Genomic DNA, 27401 nt, shown 5'->3' with positions numbered 1-27401 from the left:
AGTTGAGCAGCACATGGGTCATGTGAGCTGTGGGCCCTTAGGCACAAAGGTCACTTCTGTGTCCACAGCTCTATTTGCAGTAGCACTCTCAGGGCGGTCCTGAGGGACAATGAGCCAAATCAGGTGAATTCCGTTAACACGACAGGAACCTAGTCACACAGCGTGGCTCGTAAAACGTGAATTAAAATTTCTCAAAAAATTGAAAAGCTGTCTTCTTCCACTGCCATGAACCAATGCAGCCCCCTCCCTTCCTTGCTAGAGCATATCCACACTGGCGGGGGTGGGAAGCCTTTGCCCTGGTGTTTCCTCCTGTAAACAGGAGGGCAGAACACCCCACATGTCTGGGGGTACAACTCAAGCCTTGAGCTTGTCCTGACAGCCACTGTCGCAATGGCAGGTCGCTGAGTGCCCAGCTCGTCAACTCAGGTTGCTGACCTCCTCAGAAAAGACTTCCCTGGCAGTCCAGCTGCTAGGACACCACGCTTCCACTGTAGGGAGGCGGCATGGGGCAAGCAGGTTCAATCCCTGGTCAGGGAACACAGATATATCATGTGCCATGTGACTTGACCAAACAAAACAAAAAATACCACCCAAGACACTACGTGAAGATTTTAAAGTGTAGAAACCCATCTCATGTAAGGCATAATGAGATATCCAATGGGCACCTAACAGAAATATCAAGCCGGGCATGTGAGCCAGTTTTCATTGAGACCTACCTCCCCCACCCCCAGGGCTTGGAAGTTTAACAGTCATTCACCCAAGAATCACAAGGAGCCATGATTTAAATTAAGGGTTCATTTCCTAAGAGAAACGATGGAGCCCCAAAATGTGCAATCCTTTTTCGAGGTCAGTAAACCCAGGCCTGATTCCCAGACAGAGGCACTTTCCAAAATACAGTTTTGCCCCTCCCCCCATCCAACCACCTTCTTTGAGTGGTGAAGGGGGGAAAAAACACCAGGTCCAATCAAACCTTCGAAAGCAAAGGAAAATTTCAACTCGTTAAATAAAACTAAGCAGCACTGACATCAGATCTGTAAGTTTATTTGCTCAATGTACGACAGCTACATAATGACTCACATTCATGATATTCCATCACTGAGGAAAACTGCTAAGAATGGTCCGTGTGTGAAAGAATTCCTTAGAGAAACACGGAGTTGGAAAAAAAGAACCACTGATTAGACCTTAAAAATAGTTCACTGCATAACATGACAAAAAGCACAAAGGCTCATTCAGAGAACATATTCAGTGTTCTCCTACACTGTAATAGTTATAATTTCACCATGACAAACACCAGACATTAAGATTAAGCTAACACTGGTGTTTCTTTTGCTCCCCCCCAAAAAAACAAAATGTATAACTGCATGTCACTATAGCAACATCCAAAACAGATCAATTTGTTACGATCACTATTTGGTAGAGCAAACTTTACCCCCAAAAGGAAAAAATTAAATTAAAAAAACTTTAAAAAATTTGAAGACTTAATTTTTTTTGTCATAGGAATACATAACACCTACAGTATAAGTTAATAAATTTCAAGCTACTGTATAGAAATACAACACTAGCATGCACAATATTGTATCAATAGAGTAATGGAGGAGTAATCATTTCACTGGAGAGACAGTATCATAGGCAAGTGCATTTCTTTAAAAATAAAGAAAAGAAAAGAAACCATTCAAGCTGCTTAAATATCAAGTCTCCTATTCCCTCTTCATTTTTTTTTTAGCCCTCAGATGTGGTTTTTATCTTGCATTATTCTAAAAAGCAGCCAGAGCCAAAGCTGAAATTTAAAAGGAAAATAGGTTTTGTAATTCCAGTAAATCATTCCCAAATGCTACAAGGGAAGGACACAGCACTGCTCACTGGACATGAAGATAGAATTAAGGAAAGTCCCACCTACCCCCCCGCCCGCCCCAATCTCTTCCCATCCATGGCATTGACCTTAGGCCCCTGCTAGGGCGCAGAAGCTATAAAGCTCTCTTCTCTTAGTTCTTCTGGTAGGCTCGGTTAATTGGGACTCGCTCCAGAGCACATGGAGGGGGCCTTCTAAGGAAAGTCATGCTGGGTAGACTGTGCCACGTGATGGCATCGTCACTCTTCTGTCTTCACTGTCACCTGGACCCTGGGCACTGTGCATTTCACAACTGGAAGCTCCATTCTGGTTTTAACAAAAGCAACTGTCAGGTTTTTCCTCAATTATGACTCATTCCTCTGCCTGCCTAAATAAAACAAAGAAACAAACAAATCTGGTGTTGTTACCTATCTCAGCAGTTCATGCTATTACTTGTAAAAAAGGCTGAACGCACATGCAACAGGTCGTGTTTTCAGAAAGACTTATCCAAAATGAGAACGAAGGACCTAAGGCTGATTGAAACAAACGTGTGGAAAGAGCGTGGTGGTTTCCATCGATTCTAAAACGTGCCAAGATGGCACAATCCAATCTCCAACTTCTATATTTTCATTAAAAGGAAAAAATTAGAAAAAATTGTGGTCAAATAGGAGTTGAGGATTTATTATCTGATAATGATGCTATTTTCCTACAACAATTCTTTGGGGAAGGAGTGTTTTCACGGAGGAAAAACAGATACACGAGGTTCCCAAAACTGGACAGAATGTTCATGGAGAGAGCTCTTCCTTCAGGATTTTTCTACCAGTAAGCTCCTAGCACCTGAATTTTCACACACTGCACCACGAACCTTCTCAAAATGACCGCCAGCTTCTACAACCCAACAGCTTTTCAACCCATCCGTGTGCATGCTGTGGGAACGAGGTACAATGAGGAAGACCCAAGAGAGGAGACAGACGGCAGTGCCACCCGAGGAAGCTGTGGCAACTGAAAAAAACCCAGCATTTCTCTGGAAATATCAGCATGATAAATGACATACAGACCTGAATTTTCTCTAGTTTTGTGGTGTTCAATGCTTCTATTAAAGTGATTAATCGTTTGTTGTGGTGGATTTAAGAAGAAAGAAGGACAAAAATCCCACAGCCACCTGCCAAGCACCTATTAACCAAAACCTAACAAGTAGTTCTGATTCTCCTCAGGCAAGCCTGTTGGCCTAGGAGACAGAGAACAGCAAAACCGACCTGGATAAGGCTGAACAAGGATGTTAAGAGCCAAAATAAAGAAAAACACACAATCAATGGCTTGATGTTAACATATGGCTGTAATGTAGAAATACTGTAAACTGCAATTTAGTGTTAATACTGTCAACTAATCTGAAAACTGGCATGGCCTAAACCATAAACAGACCTTACGTTCTATCAGCTTGGGATTTAATATTCCATGTCTGCTAAGAGTACACCCTGAAAAACAAAATGCACAGCTAAAACAGATGAGCTAGGAAGTACCCAAAACTTAAAAGACGAGAGCATATGTACATAAAAATCCTTACTGGAACCACAGAACTTACTGAATGAGGGCCATTCCATTTTAAGTTTTCTTTTCATCTTAAAACCCTATTTTCTAGCAATAAGTTAAATTAAAGACAGCTCCACTTGCATTAATCTACAGAACAGTCCATGTGCCAGTGTGAGGCTGCTATTCCAAAACCAGCACAGCTAGCCTGACTTTCCACTAGTGGTATTTTGGCAAAAATGTCAAAAGAGGCGATCAAAGACAGGACAGGTCGTGGGTTTCTCCCTAGGAAGGTCATCCCTCCCTTTCCCTCCCCCACCCGACCCCCGACTCATGGGAAAAAAATAAAGACTGCAGTAGTAGCATCAGCGTGCGCTGCCAGTCCACCTGGGGGCCTTAATTGTTGCCTTCGCCGCCGTCGTCGTCTTGCTGGTCGCTCGTCCAGAGCGTGAGGTTGTCACGGAGCAGCTGCATGATCAGCGTGGAGTCCTTGTAGGAGTCCTCGTTGAGGGTGTCAAGCTCGGCGATGGCATCGTCGAAGGCGGTCTTGGCCAAGTGGCAGGCTTGCTCCGGGGCGTTCTGGATCTCGTAGTAGAAGACGGAGTAGTTAAGGGCCAGGCCTAATCTAATGGGGTGAGTGGGCTGCATGTGCTCCTTGCTGATCTCGTGGGCTTCGCTGTAGGCCTTCTCAGATGACTCCACGACGGTCGCCCTCTTCTCGCCGGTGGCGACTTCGGCCAGGTAGCGGTAATAGTCCCCTTTCATCTTCAGGTAAAACACTTTGCTCTCATACTGGGTCTCGCTGCAATTCTTGATCAGGTAGTTATCCAGCAGGCTCAGCACATCCTGACATACGGCCTCCAACTCCTTCTCTATTTTTTCACGGTAAGCACGGACCATCTCTATTTTCTTCTCGTTACCGTCGGCAGATGTCTTCTGCTCGATGCTACTGATAACCCTCCAGGAAGAACGGCGTGCCCCGACTACATTCTTGTAGGCCACAGAGAGAAGGTTTCTTTCTTCATTGGACAGTGGCTCATTCAGCTCCGTCACCTATTGAAGAGGAAAGAAGAAAGAGTTGTTATGGTACAGGTGATGGCAAGTTGGGCTAACCCTATCTTTCATGCTACTAAAACACAAAGATGGATCAGCTGATTAAAGTCATCAACACACAGACTTTAGGCTGTGTGAGTACATGGGAGGGAGATGGAGAGGGAATGAGCAGCAAGAAGGGGAGAAACCGCAGCTGGCTCAATGGTGCATGAACCCCCGCCTCCTCCCTAGAGGACACACGTGCTCAGCTGTTTCCGGTAAGAACTCTCAAAGTCTAACGCTTAGATGAAAAGCCAAATTTTGATCTAAATTACAAACATCAACAGTTCTCTTGAGCAGCATTACATACACACCAATGCCAAGGATTTTAATTAGAGGTGCCTTTTATACCTCATCAGTTTGTTTGTTTGAAACAGAAACCAGAATGACAGCTTCCTCCTACTCTTGCCCTGTCTGGCAAACATGAGTCCCATTTCTTTTGGGTGAGGGTATCTTGCATACTTGGTGAGAATAGAGTCACCGTCAACTTGACTTTGAGAAATACGCTTTCTCTGCTCTTAAGAAGATATAAATTCCAGGCACGGGGCTGATTCTATCACTGAGGTATTAGCAACTTGGGGAACACGTGTTTTAGTGTTTGGATACAATTAGCAACAAGATGAAGAGAGGAGCAAAGCACTTCTGAGCTGAGGTGGCCAACAGGAATTAATGTTTCTTTCAATCATGCATTTCTAAAGGGTCTCCATCATCCCAAACACCAAGAGCCTTGAGCAAACCAAAGCGACAGCACATCTATGTTGCATATTTTTATGACTACCAAACAACTGCATGTAATCAAGAAATTAGATCAAATGACTAAAATTACATTTTCTTATTATATTACCTGATTTCTGTGATGTCAGAGCCATACACTTTAGGCTCTTGTTGCTCTTCCCTGTTTTTCCTCCCTCTTCTGAGGTCACACTTTTACTTGTCTGGTTGACTACCACATCCAAACCGGTACATACACAGTCACCGGCAGTATCAGAAAGCCCAGACCATGAGCTCTTTCCTCAGATTTTCAACAGAGATGTTTCCCTGCCTTCATCCTCTCAGGTACCTGCACTCTAGTGGTAACCTACTAATTGCAAGCAGCTTCTGCTCTTTGTTCTACTTCTGCTTTGTTCTGCCTTTGCCTAGAGCATTTACCAGTGTTCCTGCCTGGAAAATACTTACACAAGAACCAGGTTCTATCTTCTGTGAAATCCTGCCCACTCCACTCCTCCCACCCCCAGTTAAACTGGCTACTCTCTGTTCACCGTGCAGATTACAGCATCCTCGTAATGTTCTATTACTGCCAGATATGAAAGGTGGTGGGACACAGTCCAAAAAGATATGCTGTGCTGGGATTCCAGGAGACTTTACTTGTGTATGGATCACTTACATGGGGTATACATATCCCTCTTTTATAAAGGAAGGAGTCGAGTGGGAGATGGTTACACTTAATGAAATTGGTTATGTGACTGAAATAGTTCCTCTCAGAATTAAGGCTTCCCTGGTGGCTCAGACAGTAAAGAATCTGCCTGCAATGCAGGAGACCCAGGTTCAATCCCAGGATCAGGAAGATCCCCTAGAGATAGAAAAGGCAACCCGCTCCACTATTCTTGCCCGGGAAATCCCATAGACAGAGGAGCCTGGAGGGCTACCATCCATGGGGTCACAAAGAGTTGGACATGACTGGGCAACTAACACACTCTCTCAGAATTAAATCAGAATGTAAACCAGACTTAGAGGTTTATATGCTTTGCTTACTAATTCTCACAACATCTGGCCAATAATACATACTCAACTTCTTTCTAAACTTAGGGTTTTCTTATGTTACCTTTTTATTACGCCTTACTGATTCCCCACTCTAATGTGAAGCACAAATAGCTCTAGCAGAGGTGGCCGAGGGGAAACAGATGCACACTGGGGGACGAGGTTTCGGTACCTCAGCAGTGAAAGTGCGGTGTCCTAACTACTGGGCAGCCAGGGACAATGTCCTGCACTTTAGCTTTCCGTGTAGGAAGGCTCTGCATTTCTTGTGTCATCCAGCCTGTCTTCCCGAATCAAGTCTCGCTTCTCTGCTCCAGGTGGTTCTCCAGTCCTTAGCTCCCTATATCACTTCCTTTCCGTGAACTTTAGTATCACATAGCCTGGAATAACTCCCCAGACTAGCGTTCCAACAGGCTGCAGCCTCTGTAGGCCTGAGCCCTGTACACCACAGGCCACCCGCCCATAGTCACTGAATGTGCAGATACTGAAGACTAGCCGCCTCTGGTGTAACCTGAGAACTGTCTCCCATGCAAGAAGCCCCAGTACCTAAGGCCACTGGGGTCGGCTTCAGGCCTTTCCCCTAAATCATGCCGTCCTTATTTCAAGAGGCAGGGACTATTTAAAGTCCCAGTGACCTCAGCAGCTCTCTATACTGTTACGTCTTCCACTGCGGGGCTGCAGAGCCCAAAGCTGGCCATTTGCACTTATGTAATGCTTGTCCAGTTGCCTCAGACAAACTGGACATGAAGATTATGAAATGCCAACATCACCTTTAGATACAGTAACTCAACCACATTTGGAACATACCCAGATGTTCTCTGCTACTGCAAAACTAAGTTAGAGGGGAAAACCTTTAACACTTAAAAAAAAAAGTCTGCTCAAAGGCACTAAGATGTCTCTAAAAACCTTAAATCAGGGTTGTTTTTTTTTTTTAAATCCTTAAGATCAAAATGACTTGTATGAGAGGTAATCTGTGGTTTCTAATTAAAATAGAGATCCCAACCATACTAGTTTCAAAAGTCAAGATAACTTTTAAGGTCAAATAAATTATTCACATAGTGTCCTAAAAAGGTTTAACCTAGATAGAATGAGTATTCAGTGTGGGAGGGTGTGAGATGTGCATCATTTGGAAAGGAAGGTAGTGTTTTTCAAAACAGCCACTGAACTGTCTCTAAGAACAGACCATTTGCATATATGGTTCCCCAAGCATGCTGTCATGGCTACTGGAAAACGTGGCAAATTCTCCAGTTTTACATTCTGTTTAAAAATAAAATTAAGGTTTCTCTTTTCAACTCCTATGATACTAGCTCAAGTTCAAATTTCTTTAGTGAGTTAAAGACAGCTTTTAGCAGAAAGGTTAGAAAAATCTGTTATTCGCACCAACAGTTTAAGAAACAGAACGCCCCAAATCCTAGCTGCTAAGGCATTGAGACATTAATTAGCGTCAACTGTTCTCCCCTAACAGTTTATGAGGGGAGAAACCTTCTCTCCCTAAGATTAGCCACTCTTGAGATTCTTGGAATGTTACTTAGATGACTTTCTGACCCCTGTGGTCTTGGAGCACCAACTCATTCACAATTCTTCAACTTATCTATTGAGAACCTTAAACTGTAATGAATGCAACTTGGAATGTTTAAACTCCTTAAGTAATAACTTCAATTAAGCTTACTTTACTTAAAATACGAAAAAAAAAAAAAGGATTCCTAAAGCAGCGAAACTATTCTGCATGATATTAATACTCCAATGGCCGCACACTTGTAAAAAAATGCCCAGACAGTGCTAACACCAAGACTAAGCCTCAATGGAAACCATGGGTGGTCTGGGCAGTAATGATGAGTCAGTGCAGGCCCACGAATGGTAACAAATGCATTCCTCTGGGATGCTGACAGTTGGGGAGGGCTGTGCATGGAGGGAGGGGGCAAGGGGCATATGGGATCTCTGTGCCTTCCTCTGTGACCCCAAAACTGCTTTAAAAAAGTCTATTAAAAATATATATATATATTTGCAGACACCAGGTATAACATTTGGCCCCCTCAAGCATTTTTGGTCCTCCTGCGTTTGGAGTGCTATCACCTCAAAGGGCCAAGAGGCTATGAAAAGGGTAGATGAACACGCTACACCAAAAATAAAAGAAAAACACGAGAAGACACAAGACGAGCATCGGTGTCCATGTTATCTATATTCTGAGCACAGGGAAAAATAACCCACTGCAAGGAAATGTGACACTGCTGTTTGCATACAGTTAACCATATATTCTAGAGACGATCTGGTGGTTTAGTCACTAAGTCATGTCTGACTCTTGCGACCCCATGGAGTGTAGCCCGCCAGGCTCCTCTGTCTGCGGGATTTTCCAGGCAAAAATACTGGAGTGGATTGCCATGCCCTCCTCCAGGGGATCTTCCCGACCCAGGAATAGAACACCAGTCTCCTGCACTGCAGGCAGATTCTTTATGGACTGAGCTATGAGGGAAGCCCAGAGACGACCTACTAAATATCAAATTAAAATTTCTGAAAACAATCTGAAGTTCATGTCATGCATATCCGGACAAGACGCCTTCAACTTAAAGTACAGTGTGTGCAAAAAAAGAGTTAACACAACAGGCTTGAGATTGCTATCTTTAGAAAGGTCTGCTTGCGAAGCTGACCCTTGGCTAGCATTTGAGAACTAGGATTCTGGAAGGGTTCCCACTAGCCCCGATTAAGAATGGCCCATTGGCCCTAAAAAGTTTGTCCAAACAATGTGTTCCTTCCAGAAGTCTTGAATTTGGTATGTGCGAGGCACAAAGTGCTCCTCGAACACGCCTCAGAAAGACCTCTGGGAACTGAGTCTCTAATGAGCTTCCTTCCCAGCAGACATTTCACACACAGTCCACCTGAGTCTCCAGAGAGAGGAGACTCTTAGACCTGGCCTACTCTGATCTTCACCCCAAGGACCTTTCCTCTTTGCTGATTTAGCTTTGCATCCTTCCACTGTAATACATCATAGTCAAGAGTATGGCTCTGGACTTCCCTGGCAGTCCAGTGGTTAAGAATCTGCCCTGCAATGCAGGAGACTTGGGTTCAAATCCTAGTTGGGGAACTAAGATCCCACACGCTAAGGAGCAACTAAGCCCGTTCGCCACTAGAGAATCTGTGCACCACAATTAAAGATCCTGCGTGACCAAAGATCCTGCGTGCTTCAACTAAGACCAGACACAGCCAAATAAATAAATAATTAAAAAAAAAAAAAAGTATGGCTCTATATGCTGAGTCCTGGCAAACCACTGAACAGGGAGGGAGCCTTAGGGACGTCAATTACCTATTCATTCTGGGAAACTCGATAACATGTCACGTAAGGTCTGATGACAAGAAAAATACAGTTAAAGGCCACCGCTTACCAGATAAGTCACCAAGCATTCACCAAACACCTAGCGTGCGTCACATCATACCTCACTGTACCAAAGACAGAACATTTGTGAGATGCCCTCAAGGTGCTAGTTCATGAGGAGGAAACACAAATGTATTCACGTTAGATCACCAGTCACAGAGACTCTCAAGGCAGCCAAGTCTGCCTGGGAATCTCATTCGTTAGGCTTTTAAAAGGCAGCAGCAATGATCTTGGATAAAAATTGTGCTGCAGGGAAACATTCCAGGAAGAGGAACGTCCCAGAAGAGTCAGGGAACTTCCACGGCATATTCAGGGTTGAGCTCAAGGCCTCAGCGATGAGGGGAGCTGCCGGAGAACCTGCGCTTTTCTGACAGCTGTCAGGTACCGTGTTCTTCTCGCAACTACCCCGACATGGTGGACCTTATACTCGACAGGTGTGCTGCAGAGCAATGAATAGACTTTCCCCTCAAAATCAGCCCACTGACAGACAGCAGGGCAGGGACACGAACTCAAGTCCTCTGGTTTCAGATCCCAAGTCTCTGATGATGTAAACCCTGCAACGTATCACAGAAAGAAACAGTTTCTCCAACACAGGCAACACCTTGTTTCACTGCACTTCACAGTACTGGGGCTTGGAGACTGACGGTTTGGGGCAGCCGTGTTTTGCCAGACTGATGGCTAGCAACTTTTAACGATAAAGTACTTTTTTAATAACAAGAACCTACTGTACAGCACAGGGAACTATACTCAGTATCTTATAATAACCTGTAATGGAAAAGAATCTGAAAAACATACATACATATGTACATATATATATATCTTATAATAACACCTGTAATGGAAAAGAATCTAAAATATATATATATAAAAAAAACTGAATCACTTTGCTATACTCTTGAAACTAACACAAAACTGTAAATTAACTATACTTCAGTAAAAAAGATGTACTTTAAGACATGCTACTGCTGGGAATTCCCCTGGCGGTTCAGTGGTTAGGACTCCATGCTTTTACCAATAAGGCCCAGGTTTGATCCAACTAAGATTCCACAAGCCGCACAGTGTGACCAAAGACCAAAAAAAACACCAAAAACCTCACCCAGTTGCTAAAACGAATTTAAAACCAATGGGTAATAGAAAAGTGAGCAAAAGGAATTGAAAAAAAGGAAAAAATTATATACATAGTTATATATCTATAACTCAAAGTCATTCATTTTATAAATGTTAAGTTTTCTCCAATCAGACTGGCAAAACTTAAACATTTTGATGACTGACTGTGAAGGCCGACAGTGCGGATAAACAGGCACCACCACCATCCATTGTTGGACATCACAGATTAGTACGAACTTCAGGGAGGGCAATTTGGAACAACTATCAAAATTAAATACTAAAAAACCTGACTCTGCCATTCCATTTCTAGAAACGGATTCACTGTGTCATTTCTAACAGTTAAACTCTGGAACCACCTAAATGGTGGTCAACGGGAGTCTGGTTTATGAACATCCATACAAGGGAATTCTAGGCAGTCATTTTAAAAGTATTGGTATATTCTCACTGTATCTCTAGAAATGTTTCTAGATATTTCTGTATCGCTGAAAACAGAGTGGCTGAGAGGCAGTCAAGGTTGATGAGGTTGAATTTTTGACCTGCTACCAGTAGTACCTATTCAAACAAAACCTCTCCATAATTTACTCAGTTAATCACATCCACCAAACTTTTTCGAACCAAGTTTAAAAAAAAAAAAACAACCTTAAAGCCAGTAGTTTTATATGAGCAAGTTTACTAATGTAATAAATGACTAACTCAAGCCCACATCTGCTGCTTTGCACTCACCACCTCACTTCTACCAAGAATACCTTTAAAAATAAACTTAGTTGCATAAAAATCTTTCATTATATCTTTACACAGATTAGGACTGATATATAGTACTATATATACCACAGATTTTCAGCCCTGTTTCATTGAACTAATTACTAATTTAATTCTAATATTTTCCCAGTTTATTCACTACTAATCTTATGATTCCCAAATACCACTGATTCAAGGATATCTGCTGCAAAAACAAGGACAGTATTATTAATGCTATAATATGCATCTTCGTTTCGTTCTGAGTTTAATACAATACTTCCAGGGTTTCATTCTTAAATCCCGACTCTTTGTTTAAAAGATATTTAAGAAATACTCATATATTCTGTATTTTTCTAAATAACTTTTGTAGTATCAGAAATGAGTTCTTTGACCAAAATTATAATTCCTCTTTGGTCCTTCATATAACTCTTTATGATTCAGTATTGTTATTTCCATTTTAAAGAGTAGAAAATTAAGGCTCAGAGCCAAAGAGTGGAACCCAAGTCTCATGGCTTAAAATCCCATATGCTTTCCACTGTATGACCAGTTCTTAACCTAGGAGGAGCTTCTTGTAAATACTCTCCTTAGCAGCCCTAACCCTCAAAGACTCAGTACTGCATGGGATCCATACACGTCTTTCTCCAGGTGAAGAACTGCAGGTCAACGTTCCTCAGAATGTTGAGTTATCGACTCATTCATTCCACTCCTGGGACTGCTAAGTCTCTTCAGTCGTGTCCAACTCTGTGTGACCCCATAAGACGGCAGCCCACCAGGCTCCCCCGTCCCTGGGATTCTCCAGGCAAGAACACTGGAGTGGGTAGCCATTTCCTTCTCCAATGCATGAAAGTGAAAAGTGAAAGTGAAGTTGCTCAGTCGTGTCTGACTCTTCTTGACCCCATGGACTGCAGCCCACCAGGCTCCTCCGTCCATCTTTTTTCAGACAAAAGTACTGGAGTGGGGTGCCATCACCTTCTCCCCATTCCACTCCTAGGGATACACAAAAGAAATGTGCCAAGGTAGAAAAAACCCTGCTCCAAGTCACCAACACCCAGACCCAGGTCTCATAGTCTTCCTCATACTACACACTCCTCTGCTCTCATGTTTTTCCTACCACCCAAAAAGCACTTCCAGAACTCATGAAGAAAAATTTTCTGTAAGTCATCCTTTAAGCCCTAATTCAAATATTGCACTTATTTCCTGAAGCCTGAAAAATTCGCAGGCAGAACCAATTACTGTTTACTCTAAGTTTCACCATGCACTTGTTACACTGCTTATTTCTCATGCCTCAGGGTGTAACCCTGTACCTTTTTTCCTCCTCAAAAGATTAAAGTCCTTAAGAGCAGGCAGCACACTGCACTCGTCAATGAATCACCACACAACCTAGTCACTTCCCAATGTTTGCTAAGTGACATGAATCTCACAGGATATATCCAGCCCAGACTAACTGCATAAATGGCCCACAGAACTCCTTCCAACTGTGTGTATGCGTGTGCGCTTAGTTGCTCTGTCGTGGCCGACTCTTTGCGACCCCATGGACTGCAGCCTGCCAGGCTCCTCTGTCCATGGGGATTCTCCAGGCAAGAATACTGGAGTGGGTTGCCATGCCCTCCTCCAGGGGATCTTCCCACCCTAGGGATTGAACCCAGGGCTGCCGCACTGCAGATGGATTCTTTATCGTCTGAGCCACCAGGGAAGCCCAACTCCGTGTATAACCTCTTCCTTTTAAGTATGACTCTGAGGCTCCTTCCATCAAGAACAAGCATGTACTTCACCTCTGTCATCTGAATTTGATCGTGCGACTTGGTCAACGGAGCATTAGCAAGTATGAGGCAAGCAAAGGCCCAAAAAGTGCTTGTGAATCGGGGCTTGCTGCCGGGAACCAGGCCAAGGAAGCCTGGTTCACCTGGAGACGAGAGACCGTGTGAAGAGGCCTTAGCCTCTCCATAGTTCATCTGGCCCCCAAGGAGCCCCCAGCAGCCCCCAACTACCTGGCCAGTCCACAGAACTGAGACAAATAAGAAACATTTGTTTCAGGTAGTTTGATACAAACAAAAACTTAACTACTATTAAGCTGGCTATTGTTAGGTGCCACCAGCACCAAATACAAGAACAGTTGAATTTTAGGGTCAAGGTACAGGACTTGAAGCAAAAACAAGGCCACTTCATTAGCCCAGATTCCACCCATTGCTCCAGCCTGATCTCACTTTTCAACAACTGGGACATAAGCCAAAGCTCCGCAGCACGCCATTTAACCCCACACGTCAGGAAACAGATATGCTATGCTCCAGCACACCCTTGGCTAGCAGTCAAATAACCCTATTCTAAAAATTAGCTCAATCAAAATTAGCTTAACAGGTTTTTATATATATAAGCCCATACTGAGTCCCTCACAATCATCTCCTCTTTCTTGCCTTTTCTTTGCTTCTCAGATTTCTCCTGGAATCGATGTCATGTTCCCTTTCTTTGGGATTGTTGACTTGTGTCCAGACCTCTGGCCGGCCATGCCCTCAAATTAATTATAAACAACAGTTCGCTTTGATCTCATCAATTCTGACAACTTATCCTCAAACCACACCTTTGACCTCATTCACAACCATTCATTTTAAAATTGCTTTATACTGGATTATTGTTAACTCCCCATGTGTTAGTTGCAGCTATACAGCAAAGTGATCCAGTTGTACGTATACATATATCCATCCTTTTCACGTTCTTTTCCCAGAGCTTATTACAGAATACTGAGTTCCCTGTGCTACAGACTAGGTCCTTGTTGGTTATCTATTTTATATACAGCAGTGTGTATATGTCAATCCCAGACTCCTAAGTTACCCAACCCGCTACAACCACCACCGTTGAAATCCAACTCCTGGGAGTCTGCGGGCTGTCCAGTGATTAGGACTCAGAGCTTTCACTGCCCTGGCCTGGGTTTCAGTCCCTGGTCAAGGAACTGAGATCCTACAAGCCATGTGGCACAGCCAAAAATAAATAAGTAAGAAAATCAAACTCTTATCCTCCAATATTACCAGGCCTCACTCCCACCAACTAGATTTGCTCTTAAACAATCTCCTTTTTCTTTCAGCCCCTTCCCTTTAGGCTTTATTTCTTCCTTGTAAGGCAGATCCATCAAATTATTTCTGCATGAATATCAACTTTCCTAAGCCTCATCCTGCTGCTGCACCATCCCTAAATCCTCAATCAATACAACCACCCAGCCTGCTTTCTACTCTTACACCCAAAACAGAGGGGAGAGGAGAGGATGAAGAGAGACCAACAAAAAAAAGCCAGACTGTAGTCACTAGGAATTAAGGCTTTTCTTTAAACCTCAGGCTGGGCCCCTCTTTCCTGTACTTGCCCATTAACATGTAGTCCAAGTTCAGGTTTACAATAAGTAAACGATCCCTTTAAATTACATCTCCTACTTTCTGCAACATCAAGTTTCTGAAAACAAGTCTAACTTGTTACCATTTCTCCACCTTTCATTCACTCCTCAGCCCATTATTACTGTTACAACTGTCTTCCTACTTCACATATCCTGTGTTCTCCTGTCTTCATCTTAAATCTTGTTCCAGGCACCACAGAAGTGTGATTCCCTAGGGTTCACATTTTGACTCTGACTCTCCATTCTGCCTGGATGACCTTATTGTGCCTGGTTTTAACTAGCATGGATTCATAGGAGATACCCACTAGAATCTCAGTTCTATGAGGGCAGGGGATATTACATTCTCCAGGTCTGAGAGTAGTCTGGTCATTAGTGGTTCCTAAGTAATTTGTTTCCTTTATGAAGGAGTAATAAGTAACTCTGAGAGCTTAACCTGTGCCATGCACTCTTCTAAGGGCTTTTCCTGAGTTAACGTGTAGCCATGATGTCTCTACTGATTGCCACTTAAATGTTTCCTCAAATTCAGCATGACAGCAACTGACTTCATCTCTATCATTTCTCCTTCCTCGTCTTCCTATCTCCAGCCATCAAATTCTCTCTCATATCCGTCCTCACCGTCCCTGCCCTGGTCCTCATCCTTTTAGACTGCTGCTGCTAAGTCGCTTCAGTCGTGTCCGACTTTGTGCTACCCCATAGACGGCAGCCCGCCAGGCTCCCCCGTCCCTGGGATTCTCCAGGCAAGAATACTGGAGTGGGTTGCCATTTCCTTCTCCAATGCATGAAAGTGAAAGGTGAAAGCAAAGTCGCTCAGTTGTCTGTGGTTGCTCAGTGGTCTGCAGGCCGCCGGACTCCTCCATCCATGGGATTTTCTAGGCAAGAGTACTGGAGTGGGGTGCCATTGCCTTCTCTGCCTTTTAGACTAGACTCTGCAATTATTTATCAGTCTTGTCCCACTCTCCTCCTATTCAATTTCCACACTGCTGCCATGGCTCTCAACAAACCAAAAATGGGATGAGGATCCCTTTCTGCTGAAAATCCTTCAATGACTGTCCATAGCCTAAGAAAAATTCAAACTCTGTAAGGCCCTTCGTGAACTGGCCCCTCTCTGGACTCATTTCCTAACATTCTCTCAGGGCAACCAAGAGTAAGGGTGTGAATCATGCAGCAGATTCAGCTGTCTGTACATTCTGAACCTGAACAATGCCAGGCCCTCTGCCTGAACACTCAGGCCTCCAGCCTTCTCCCCTCCACACCCCCACCACACCCCTACCTCTGCTATTGTTTCCAGGAAACCTCCCGACACCCAGGGTGACTTCAGTTGTCCTCGGACTCCACAGCACTGGGCTATCCTTCTCTTCCTGGGTGTTGAATATTCCCACCCACTGATGTTCAATAACCCCCCCTCACAGCTCTGTTTCCCCTGGGTGATTTCTGGATCAGTCCACTCTGGCAGTTCACTTCTCCCACTGCCTAGAGCACCTACAAAACATTCAAGTTAACATTCTTTTCTTCCTTTGATCTTCACTGAAACCCCCTAGAAATATATTTCCAAAAAAAACAAACCAACATGTTTCCACACTCCTGCTTGTGAATTCCACACAAGATAGTATTACTTTTGATGAACAAAAAAGTCACAGCTTCCTCCCATTTCTTTCAAGTGAGGAATACTCTTGCATTCAGCCTAAGCGGCATCCTTTACTTCTGGGCAATATCTGTAAGATTCCAATGGCAAAACCATGGTACTTATCTCCTTATGCCAAAAATTACAAGTTCTCCTTCGGTAAATGATACTTAAAACATACCAAGATCATGGGACCAAATATTTTCTAAAAGAAACCAGGTTACATTCATATGCAGTCTTAGGGCTCAAATTTATTTATGATAAATACACTCACATTTATCTTAGTGATGTCCTAAAGAAGTTTGTTCTGTATTTAAAATCTACACTAAACAACAACCCTCTCAGGGACAACTAAATGGAAAAGTATTAAATATACAACAGTTTGAAAGAATTTCAAAACTTCTGCAAACAATGGAACACTGACTAAAAATTAATGAAAACAGGTCATTGAGACAACAGCTAAAAGATCATCAGTCTCCATATACACACCTTACCTATGACTCTTTTTTGAAAACTAAAAAGCCTTTTAAAGAGGCTGAGATTCAGAGGGAAAAAAAAAAAAACAACTTTAAACTCAAGCCTTAAGCATATTAAACATTTATGCCTATAAAATGGGACCATCACTTTTATAAAACTGTTGTGAAATTAAATGTGGAAAAATACAGCCAAAGTGATAGTCAATGTTCAATTATATTGCAATATTTTTATTTAAGAGTGGGGGTAACTTAAAATATTTTTGTCTTCTCAAAAAGATCATTGTCAGTGCAGAAATCTACAGAACAGATGTGAAAAGTCACACCAAAAAGCACACTAGGTTTTCCACTGTGGACCAGATGCTTAGTTTAATGCACCAACACTTCAGGGTAATGCTATGCCGTAACAAATTATAGTACTCATGTGATTTTCACAACATATATAAACACCTGCTAAAAAACTGGTCTTAATCAGTCTTTATTAAAAAGTTTATTATGTGTATATACAGCCAGCCAGATTAGGAAGAGAAAAACATGACCAAAATGCAAGAGTACCATAAATCCAAAGAAAGAACAAGTGATAATATCTGTTTTGGGGGGAATCTATACGCTACACATAATTCTAAATAAGTAACACCAATAGAAATGTATTTTTTTTTTTTTAGAAATGTATTTTATGCAAGTTTTAAACTTCAATTTGTTACTACAGCTGCTTGAGATTTTTACCGTCTTGTTTTTTCTTCCTCAATAAATGAGTCTAGTTCCAAAAATCTAGCCTTTTTCTGCACGACTTTCAAATGGTAAAAAATAAAAAGGCAGTACACTCACCCATTATTACTGATGTCACTAAATTGGTCAACTCCATACTTCTGAGCATGGATTCGAATTCAGGATGTCTGGGCCCAGACGGCTAGTGTGTATACTTTTTGCTGCTGCTGCTAAGTTGCTTCAGTCGTGTCCGACTCTGTGCGACCCCACAGATGGCAGCCCGCCAGGCTCTCCTGCCCCTGGGATTCTCCAGGCAAGACACTGGAGTGGGCTGCCATTTCCTTCTCCAATGCATGAAAGTGAAAAGTGAAAGTGAAGTCGCTCAGTCGTGTCCGACCCTCAGCAACCCCATGGACCGCAGCTTTCCAGGCTCCTCCGTCCATGGGATTTTCCAGGCAAGAGTACTGGAGTGGGGTGCCATTGCCTCCTCCAATGTATACTATCTACCTACCTACTTTTACCTATTCACACATACAACCAGTAGTAGCTGACTTTAAGGCAAAAGTGATTTTTAAAAAGATGCTTGGCAAGCAACGAGATGGAACAAAAGTAAAACTTGTTTCCCCACATCATTCTCAACAAATCAACTGGGTTTTAGCACTCCTATCGAATTGGTGGGACTTCCCTGGTGGCTCAGTAAACAACCCGCCTGCTAATAATGCAGGAGACGCAGGGTTTGATCCCTGGGTCGGGAACATCCTCTGGAGGAGGGCATGGCAACCCACTCCAGTATTCTTGCCTGGGAAATCCCATGGACAGAGGAGCCTGGCAGGCTATGGTGCAAAACTCTATGGGTCGCCAAAGAGTTGGACACAACTTAGGGGCTAAACAACAATCAAATTGGTGATAATAGTCAGAACTGAGAAAAACTATCAGCCTCTCTTGTCCCCTTCCCAAAAAAGGCAATAGAAAAGAAGTCCTGTAATGAGAGAACCCTTCTGTAAACCTACAGCCACAGCATCCTCTTTCCCCCTCAAGACCCATCCGGCCTTTTTCTCCTCATGAGCAAAGGCTGATGGGAAGCAGTGAGTGCTCTGGATGTCAACCGAAGAGAAACACTCCTCTGAAAATCTAGGAAAAACTTCATCTGCCATCTGGATTAAATGCTTTAAGCAAGAAACTACACTCTGAGGTTGCCAAATTTGAATGTAAAGCGATCTTGCCGGTATCTGGAACATTTGTGGGAAATAAGGGGTAATTTTAGGTCAATAAAAAGCCATCATGAAAGATGGTAAATACCAAGGGAACCAGAGAGTAGTAAAGTATACAGATGGATGACTGGCCAATGTGCTGACAAATGGTGAAATTGGTTATATGGGGTTATATCATGCTATTTATCTTTATTTTGCATATAAAGTTCCCATACTAGTTTTTATTTTTTCAACTTCCTTTTTAAAGGCACTCATTCCATCCATCCTCACTAAAGCAGCAAAAGGGAGGCTTGCAGCACATAAGCTAGCAGTCAAGCTTTCCTGTTTCAACCATATTTTTTCTTTTTGGAGCCAAAAGGGCAATAGAATATCCTTGACCTTTGAACCATGGGTATGTAAACTCTGGCTCAACAATTACATCTTCCAAAACTTTTGAGATAAACACCACTACTGGTGACAGTTTCAAGTTCCTTAAAAATTCTCAGCTGTTCTTGCAACAATTCCACTTTTGGGTCTCTGTCCTAATATGCAATATGTGTTGAAAGCTTTAGCCACAAAGATACTCATGGCAATATCTATAAATTTGTAAACAGCTTAAATGCTAAACAAAAAATACTTAAAATTGACACATCCACAGGTCTCTTCAGCTACTGAAAATACTGATTAACAGAAGAAAATATCTTGAAACATCAAGGGAAAAATTCAAGGTACAAAATCCTGTAGAATGACATGATGGGAATATCCCTGGAATATGGATTATGGATACTTGTCATCCCTCCAAAAAATTTTCTAGTGTTCTGAAGGCCAGACATTTTGTCATCAGTTGTCAGTTTCAATGGTGACAGCCTTCCAACAACCAGACTCCCTTAGAAGATCAGAGCATGCCCAAATTCAAGCTGGACATACTCATCCTGCTGTCCTTGTCTCAGAATGCTATTCTGCTGTTCTTATCCTATCCTGGTTAATGTTCCTCATCCTCATGGATTGGGTCATTTTCAACCTACTTAAAAAAATAAAATAAAAAATCCAGGATCTGAACTCAACATCTGTTTTTATTACACAGATGTAGTGAGAGAGTCCAGAGATGAGTCATACGTGGATCGCGGAGTATGATTTGAAAAGAACATCTATCCGTGGGTCCAGCCATGCCAGACAGGCCCTCAGGTAAGAATGAATGTCCTGGCGGGAGTGTGGGATTGGTTTGCAAGTTTCCATGCCAGGCATCTGCTGCAAAGACACACTCATTCGCTACTTCACGTTAGACCCGCACAAAAGGAACACTGTGCTGAACTGAATGGCACTGGATTGCACCCATCAGTCGAAAAATTTTAAGCTGATTTTGACGTCCTTTAAGTACCTCGCTCATAGGCAACTTTTTTCCTAGATCTTGGTTAACTGAATATGGCAGCTTAAGTGTCGTATTAATAACTCCTTTCAGAAAGCTCAAGGGGTTTGAAATGATCTCTCTTCAAAACAAACCTGTGTTTTTCAAAGCGTTCCTCCTGTTACCTCTTAGGCTTCTCTCACTTCTCACACGGCCACAGCTGCTCTTCACACTCGGCCGTGGGGAGGGGGGAAGGGGATTCCTCCCGCGCTACCGTCATTCCACGTTCAGCTGCCCACCGCCGTCACTGTCACACGCCCAGCTCTGGCACCCTGCTTCTAGTAACAGAACTTTCAAGAGGGAAAAGCTGACACTACACCTGGATCCTGCTCACCAAGTCTGGCTTTACACCTCTCCAAAAATAAGACATTGCTACCAAGATTAAGACCAGTGAGTTTGCTTGGAATTTTTTTCATGTCTTATATGTAAGAACACTCTCATTTCTACCTACCTATTCACAACCCAACTAAAGCTATGCACCCCATTAACTGTTCAAATTAGGTAAAAGAAAAATCTACTTCTTGGGACACTCTTCTAAGTAATATGCTGACAAAAATTTGGTTTAGACTTATTCAGTTCTTTCAAAAGAGCGAGAGAAAAAGACTAGTCTTAAAAGATTTACAGATTTTTATTGTTTCTGCAAAATCATGGAACCAATCCAATGTAACCATTTATTTAAAATTAAAGCTGTCCTTTGGGAATTTTTGTTGATCGCTCTTCCTGTAACTATTTTTTCCCTCCTAAATTAGTAAAATCAAAATTTCAAGGATCTCTGCAAGTGCCAATCTAAAGTAAGATAACAGGGTTTGGTACTAAACCAAAACTAATACCTAAAAGGGAATCTGGGGAGGACAACAGAAAAATGGTTATGAGAGCAAAGGCAGCTCGCATTGGTAGACTTTATAACCTGGAAAGACAATGGGTGCCCCATAATCACAGTTGTTGAGTCTAACAAAAAGAGCTTAGAAAATAAGACAAAAGACAATGGCTTATATATGACTTTTTTCTCTATTAAATGTATATAGGGCCTTTGCCTACTTTTCTTCCTCATCTCATGGAATCTGGGAGGAATACAGAAATAATCAGATGCCCTGCCAGATAAAAGGGTTAGGGCTGATCATACCAGAGGCAAAACATTGCTCCTGACTGCCTCAGAAGCACCAAAACAATGTATTCAGCGTCTTATTTATGGGAAGCCCATGCGTGAACAGACTCTCAGAACTGCAGACTCTCAGCGCTGCAGAACCGCCGCCACACAGCAGGGCGAGCGTGTCTAACACAGTCAGTCTGTCTTGGGGTGGAGAATGAGTGATCATAAGAACACCAGCATAACTCCTATAATCTCCAAATAGTTAACAATAGTTTGCTCAGATTTCAGGTAAACTGTTCTTATTTGGGTGGGCATCACACAGTTTTTAAGCTCTGGAACTTTTAAAATGGAAATACGAACCAAGCCAAAAGAAGTCCCCCCTCCTTTTTTTTTTTTTTCCAGTTTAGGCTGAAAAGGTTCAGATGTTAGAAAACAAAGACAAAGGGATACTGATTACCACTGGCTGTGAGCACTTCATTACTGACACATTCCTGAATCAGTAATCCTGAATCAGTAATCATGTGCTGAAATCCAGCCAGCTATGGCCAACCACGGTCACTTTTTAAAAATATCATTTTTCCCTTTTCTAGAGTGCTACTGAATAGTACACTTGAAAATGGTTAGTTCATGCCCTGTGACTGTTACCTCAACAAAAAAGACTCAAATCATTTCCTCCACTCTTTTTAATAATTTAACTAGAGTTTGGTTTAATAAATAAATAAGGCTTCCTCCAAGTACCAAGGGATGAAATCCTCCCAGGGTCTGTAGTTAATCTAATGAGCTGTAATGAAGATACACATTCAGCAACATCTTTTATCTCGATTAAAAAAAAAACCCATATGAAATTGTTTAAATAATTAGAAAAGGCACTTAGTAGTCATTTCAGTTATTGGGAAGGTGAACATAAAAAGCCAACTGTTATCTGTATTCTTCCACTCCAAAGAGAACAATTGAAGCCACATGATTTCGATTATAATAATGGCTGGCAGAACTCCACAAAGAGTCTACAGAGGTGTCATTACTCCATTAGTGATAATGGCTATTGATCTAGCCTCCTGGAAGAGCTAGTAGAAAAAACAGAATATTTAACATAGTTTAAAAAAAAATTTTTTTTAAGTATATAGATTCTGCTAGGAATGCATTTTTACGTAACTAGGATAGCCTTTTGCCACTAATGCCCCCCTGCCGCCAACACACCATCAAATGTTTATCCCAGTAACTTCAACATTAGTTGCCTAGAACCTTTTCTCCCCACCCCCTCCCAAGGCAAATACCAGTAGCTCAAGAGGCTGTTAAAATCCAAAGGACAAGTCAGTATTGTCTAACAAGTAGGAAATATATAGGTGTTCGCTTCTTTTTAGATACAAGCCTACACATTTGTCTTAAAAGACTAAACTTCCTTCTTCCCTCTTTTTCAAAATACTCACGTATTTATTTCTATCTTGGTCGCACACCTATAACTATCACAGGTCCTGTTTATTACCTAGGGTACCTTCACTAGATAGGAATAAATTTCACCACTCTAGCATCTGGAGGAGTTAAACCTTAGAACTCACTTAAGTGGTAGGACTGAGTATTTTCTATCTTCCTGTGTTTTCCAAATTCTGTGGTGACTTATATAAACAAACAAACAAGTCTTATAGTTACCTTTTTAAAGCATCTACATTTTTTATTTAATCCTCACAACTTTTCAAGTAGGTGTTGACCCATTTTACAGATGAGAAAAGGAAGGTCAGACGTAAGACCAATTCCTCAAAATCACAGTGAACAGATTTGCTTTGAAAAACGTCTGCTTTATTTTATAAAACTGTTTTCTTTCCTCCATACTCCATTAAGGAGCATAAGCATGGCGAGAGAAGTTTTCCAAATCTCAAGCTGAAATGTCTGTAGCAGATTCTCATTCCCTAACGTTTATTGAAAATGCCCTAGTGGGAAGTCATAATCTTTTTTAAGGTTTCTATTAAAACCTGCCAAGTTAATAATTTGCAATAAACCCACATATACCCCTACACTATGAGTATAAAACATATTCTTGTTTTAAAAATTTCCATCTCTATCCCTTCAATGCCCAAGATTATTATTGAGATGAATGTTTAAAAACATGACTGTATCTTATAAACTTTCCCGAAAATTGGAAATAGGAAAGGTGAACAGGCATATCTACAGATCCCTGGTGTGTCTGTGTCAGGATAAAGGACATTCTTCTTTGGGGGACCAATTCTCATCTGGCGGAAGAGGAAGTGCTCAATTCCACCTGGCTTATCTGCTAACTTCTGCATTACCCTGGACAAATGCCATTTGCATACTCCCTACCAGCCCTGAGGTGCATTGCAGCCTCTGTGTCATTGTGTGTGACATCACTGGGTTGCTATGGATATAGGTGCGAGGTCACTCGCTTTCCTGTGAAACTAGAAATACGGAAAAATTAGAAGAGTCTAAATAACGTGAACTAAAGATATTGATATCCACTGAAGTGCAAATTATCATTTGCGCCTTATAAAGACAGCAACTGTGACAATATATTAATACAGCAGTACTCCCAATTTCAGAACCAATCCTCTTCCTTAATGAGATAAAAATCTTCTGTGTTAATGTAGCTGGTTTAAATGTAAAGGCATCAGCTTTGTCATCTCCTGTGAACCAGTAAAGTTATTCGAGAATTAATTAATCTGTAATGCCTATACTGTTTCATTAAAGGTTTCACGTGCAAGGTACACTCCTGTATCCGCTGCACACTGGAGATGCATTTTAAAACCTTTGTTACATAAGGCAGGAAGTTAGATATTAAAATAGTGAGAGACTGAAATCATTAGATGTATGTTTCATGTAGTAATGCTCAATACGTCCCCCTCCTCTAATATCAAACTGGTTGACCGCCCATCAGATAAATGTAACATTACTGACAAAATGGTGCAATACAGGCAGGAATCTGCAAAATGCGACAACTGGAGATCAGTATTCTCTTTTCATCAGCATTGAGGATGCGCTAGATTTTTTTTTTTTAAGCTTCAGATGTGTCTAACAAAACAAATTAAAAAAAAAAAGACTTTTTCCCCTTTAAAATAACTCCTCCCCAGCCTCCACCCAGTCTAGGCTCTCTGCAATATGACAAATGCAGAATCTTCTGGAATGACTTGATACTGCCTCCCACCACCGCTTTGTTTGCAATATCAGATTAGAGAGAATATTTTTTTCAACTTAAAGGAATTTCAACAGATGTGTGCCTGTATTTAAAAAAGAAACAGCATATGTCACAAATTGAACCAGTCGGCTAAATTCATAACCTTTATTTTAGAGACAATACCTACCCTTTCAATACGAGCACACTAAGAAAAAAATGGAGATGACATATCGAAAACAATCAATGAAAACGCTAGCGAGACAAACGTGCCCCCCCTTCCTAAAGGCAAGAAGAGGGCTTGCTTTGGGGAATGGAGAGAGGGGAGCCTTTTGTTAAGAAAAACGTGAGCAAGGAGGTTTCGATTTTGCACCATTGAGTCCAGATTTTCAGGAGAGCCTACATTTTTTCTCGAAGAGGCTTTAAAGGATCTGTCTGCAGAAGGCAGTGGGAACATTTGGGGAGTGGGGTGGGTGGCAGGGGGGAGTATTAGAAAACCCGGAGACCTGCTGAGTGAATGGGAAAGGCGCCGCCCAGACATCAGGGAGAAAAGAGGAACCGCATCCATGCGGTCCCCCGCCCCCACACGCCCAGGCTCTGGGAGGAGGGGAAAGTGGGGCACAAAGGATGCGCACGGCCCCCCGCTCAGGTCCCCAAGCCGACCCGAAGGCGCGGCGGCCGGAGACCCCGCTCCCGAGCCCAGCCCCGAAAAGACCCCGCCCCAACCCGGGCGCGCGGGGAGGGCCGAGGCGGCCGGGCCGCCGGCCCTGGGGGACGCTCGGGGAGAGGCCGCGTCACACACCTGGTCCTCAGTGTTCTCGGGACCCTCCCCGGTCCCCTCAGGGGCATCCAGAACTGCAGTCGCCGACGGGCGACTAGTCCCCGGGCAGAGCCCGTGAAGGCCCGCGTCCGCGAAGGGGCTGGGGCGAGGCGGAGGGGGAGGGGAGGGGAGGGGAAACTCACGTTCTTCATGGCCGCGGCCATGTCGTCGTAGCGCTCCGCCTGCTCCGCCAGCCGGGCTTTCTGCACCAGTTGCTCGCGGTCCACCATCTTCACGGGCTGAGTCGGGCCGGACGAGGATGATCCGGGGCGGCCTGGAAGGCTCGGAGGGCGGCTGCGGCGCGGCTGGAGCCCGTGTGCCGGAGGGACCGACCCACACGAGACGCGAGCGGCTCGAGGCGACGGGCGCGGAGGCTGCGACTCGAGCTGCGACCGCGGGACCGGGCGCGAGGCGGCTGCGGCGGCTGTGCGTGCCGCGGGCGGACAACCCCCTACGGCCCCGCCCACGCCGCGTGACGCAGCCGGCCCCGCCCACCAGCCCGCGCGCGGCCTCCGCCCCGGCCCCGCCCCGGCCCCTTCCGCTTCTCGGGTTTCCACTCCCCGGCTCAGCTTGCTACCGCCTCCTGGGTATCCCCTTCTTCGCTGGTGCCCCTCGACAAGCCCCGTGCTTCACTTCACCCGGCTCGCTGCGCCCTAGCTTCTCCAGACGATCCCCCACCCACCCTGGACCTGCAGACCCCAGCCCTGCCAGGCCACCCGACGCGTGGACCCCTGGGAGTTGTAGTTCACCCTGGGATGGGGTGATATGTTGGGGAGATCAAGGACAAAGGGGCGGTCAAGACTACATCTCCCAGTGGTCATAGCGGGCAGATGAAGGACGGTTGAGGAGGAGGTGTGGGGCGCGGGGGTGGGGGGGAGGTCTAATTCCGCGGCTACTGGGGACCCCTGGCGGGGACTTAAGGCTGCCCGAGTCCGAGCGAGTGCTGATTCACGGCCCCGCCCCATATTCTCCGGGAAATTACTGGGGGAGGGGGCCAGGACCTCAGCCCTGGACTTTGTTTCCGAGATAAAGCAGCAGGCCCCCGGGAGACTGGGAAGATGGGACGCATTCACTATTGATCCAAACTGGCTGGGTGGTACCCACCTCAGAGATGGTTGAATTAAGAGTCAAACCTTGGGGGGGACTGCCACCCTCCCCCACAAGGTTCCATCTCTCCTTCCCCGCCTCGAGGTTCTTGGACCTGACAGGTGGAAATGGTGGAAAGATAAATACTGGCCAGGCATTCTGGTTAATATAAGGAAAGGATGCAGCTGTTTGCAGCCTGACCCCTGGGGAGCCCTTTCTTCCTCTCCAGGGTGGAGCGTTAAAGATTCAATTCAGTTACCAGAGCCAATGAATGCTTACCATTGGGTTGTGTCTGGGGGTTGACCAACACTTCTCTCCCCGCGTAGGATATACACGCTGGGGTCAGGCTGACTAATTCTTGCTTACATGCTTCCCTTTTTTTGATATTCCATGTAGCTCACATACCCCAAAGTTTTGAGTGCACATTTTATTTATTTGGTACTTATCTATTGAGCACCTACTATGTTCCAAGAGCTGTTCTAAGCAATGTGGTACACCAGTGAACAACAACAACACAAAATTCTGCCCAAGAAAATAGGCTAAAGATAATGGGTAGAGTACGTTAGAAAATTATACCTAGTTAAAAAAAATTAGTGGGCATGAAGTGTTGTGTATGAGAACTGAGAATGAGGGAATTTCTGTGAAGGAATAGTCCAGGCTCTATGCTGGGCACTGGAGGAAGAGAGCATGGAACCCTGCCCTCAAGGAATTCAGAATGTGTTAAGTACTAGTGTTTTGTTTTTTAATTCTTTCATGCTAGATAGAAAAAGGTTTTGTTTTTTGTTGTTTGGTGTGTGGTTTTTTGGGTTTTTTGTGGGGGGGGGGGCCTGCTCCTAGGCAGCTTCCCAACCATGGATTGAACCCTGGCCCAGCGCAGCAAGAGAACAGAGTCCTAACCATTGGACCCCCCAAGGAATTCCCAGGAAGAGGTTCTGAAAAGCTGGTAACATTTCTAACCCACTCCCTTAAAAATGTATAGGATTTAAAATAAATTAATTAATTAAAGTGAAATGAAAGGCAAAAACAAAAAAAAAAACTTTTTAAGAAAAAAAAAGATCTGTAGAATTTGAAAGCAGGCAGAGGGGACAAACAAGGGACTC

At 43.6% G+C, this 27401-nt stretch overlaps 1 protein-coding gene and 1 long non-coding RNA gene across 2 annotated transcripts; one reads left to right on the top strand and one right to left on the bottom strand.

The window, feature by feature from the left end:
* Positions 1-1020: 1020 nt before the first annotated feature.
* Positions 1021-25671, bottom strand: YWHAG (tyrosine 3-monooxygenase/tryptophan 5-monooxygenase activation protein gamma). Its single transcript, XM_027528136.1, has 2 exons — positions 25359-25671; positions 1021-4408 (listed from the first exon to the last, which is right to left on the bottom strand). Exons 1-2 carry the CDS (start codon positions 25443-25445, stop codon positions 3752-3754), a joined length of 744 nt encoding a protein of 247 aa, XP_027383937.1. The 5' UTR covers positions 25446-25671; the 3' UTR covers positions 1021-3751.
* Positions 19720-20896, top strand: LOC113883939. Its single transcript, XR_003508774.1, has 2 exons — positions 19720-19967; positions 20320-20896. It is a non-coding gene; the product is annotated as an uncharacterized LOC113883939 (long non-coding RNA).
* Positions 25672-27401: the final 1730 nt, after the last annotated feature.

Source organism: Bos indicus x Bos taurus, chromosome 25, assembly GCF_003369695.1.
Source record: "Bos indicus x Bos taurus breed Angus x Brahman F1 hybrid chromosome 25, Bos_hybrid_MaternalHap_v2.0, whole genome shotgun sequence".
Classification (NCBI taxonomy): domain Eukaryota; kingdom Metazoa; phylum Chordata; class Mammalia; order Artiodactyla; family Bovidae; genus Bos; species Bos indicus x Bos taurus.
The sequence above is the reverse complement of the archived record's forward strand: the minus strand, read 5'-3'. Positions and strand labels throughout refer to the sequence as shown.

Bases quoted from the DNA above. Each gene is read 5' to 3' on its own strand.
- YWHAG (XM_027528136.1), bottom strand. From the start codon at position 25,445: ATGGTGGACCGCGAGCAACTGGTGCAGAAAGCCCGGCTGGCGGAGCAG. The intron at 4,409-25,358 runs GTGAGTTTCCCC...CCTCTTCAATAG, and splicing joins TGGCCGCGGCCATGAAGAAC to GTGACGGAGCTGAATGAGCC.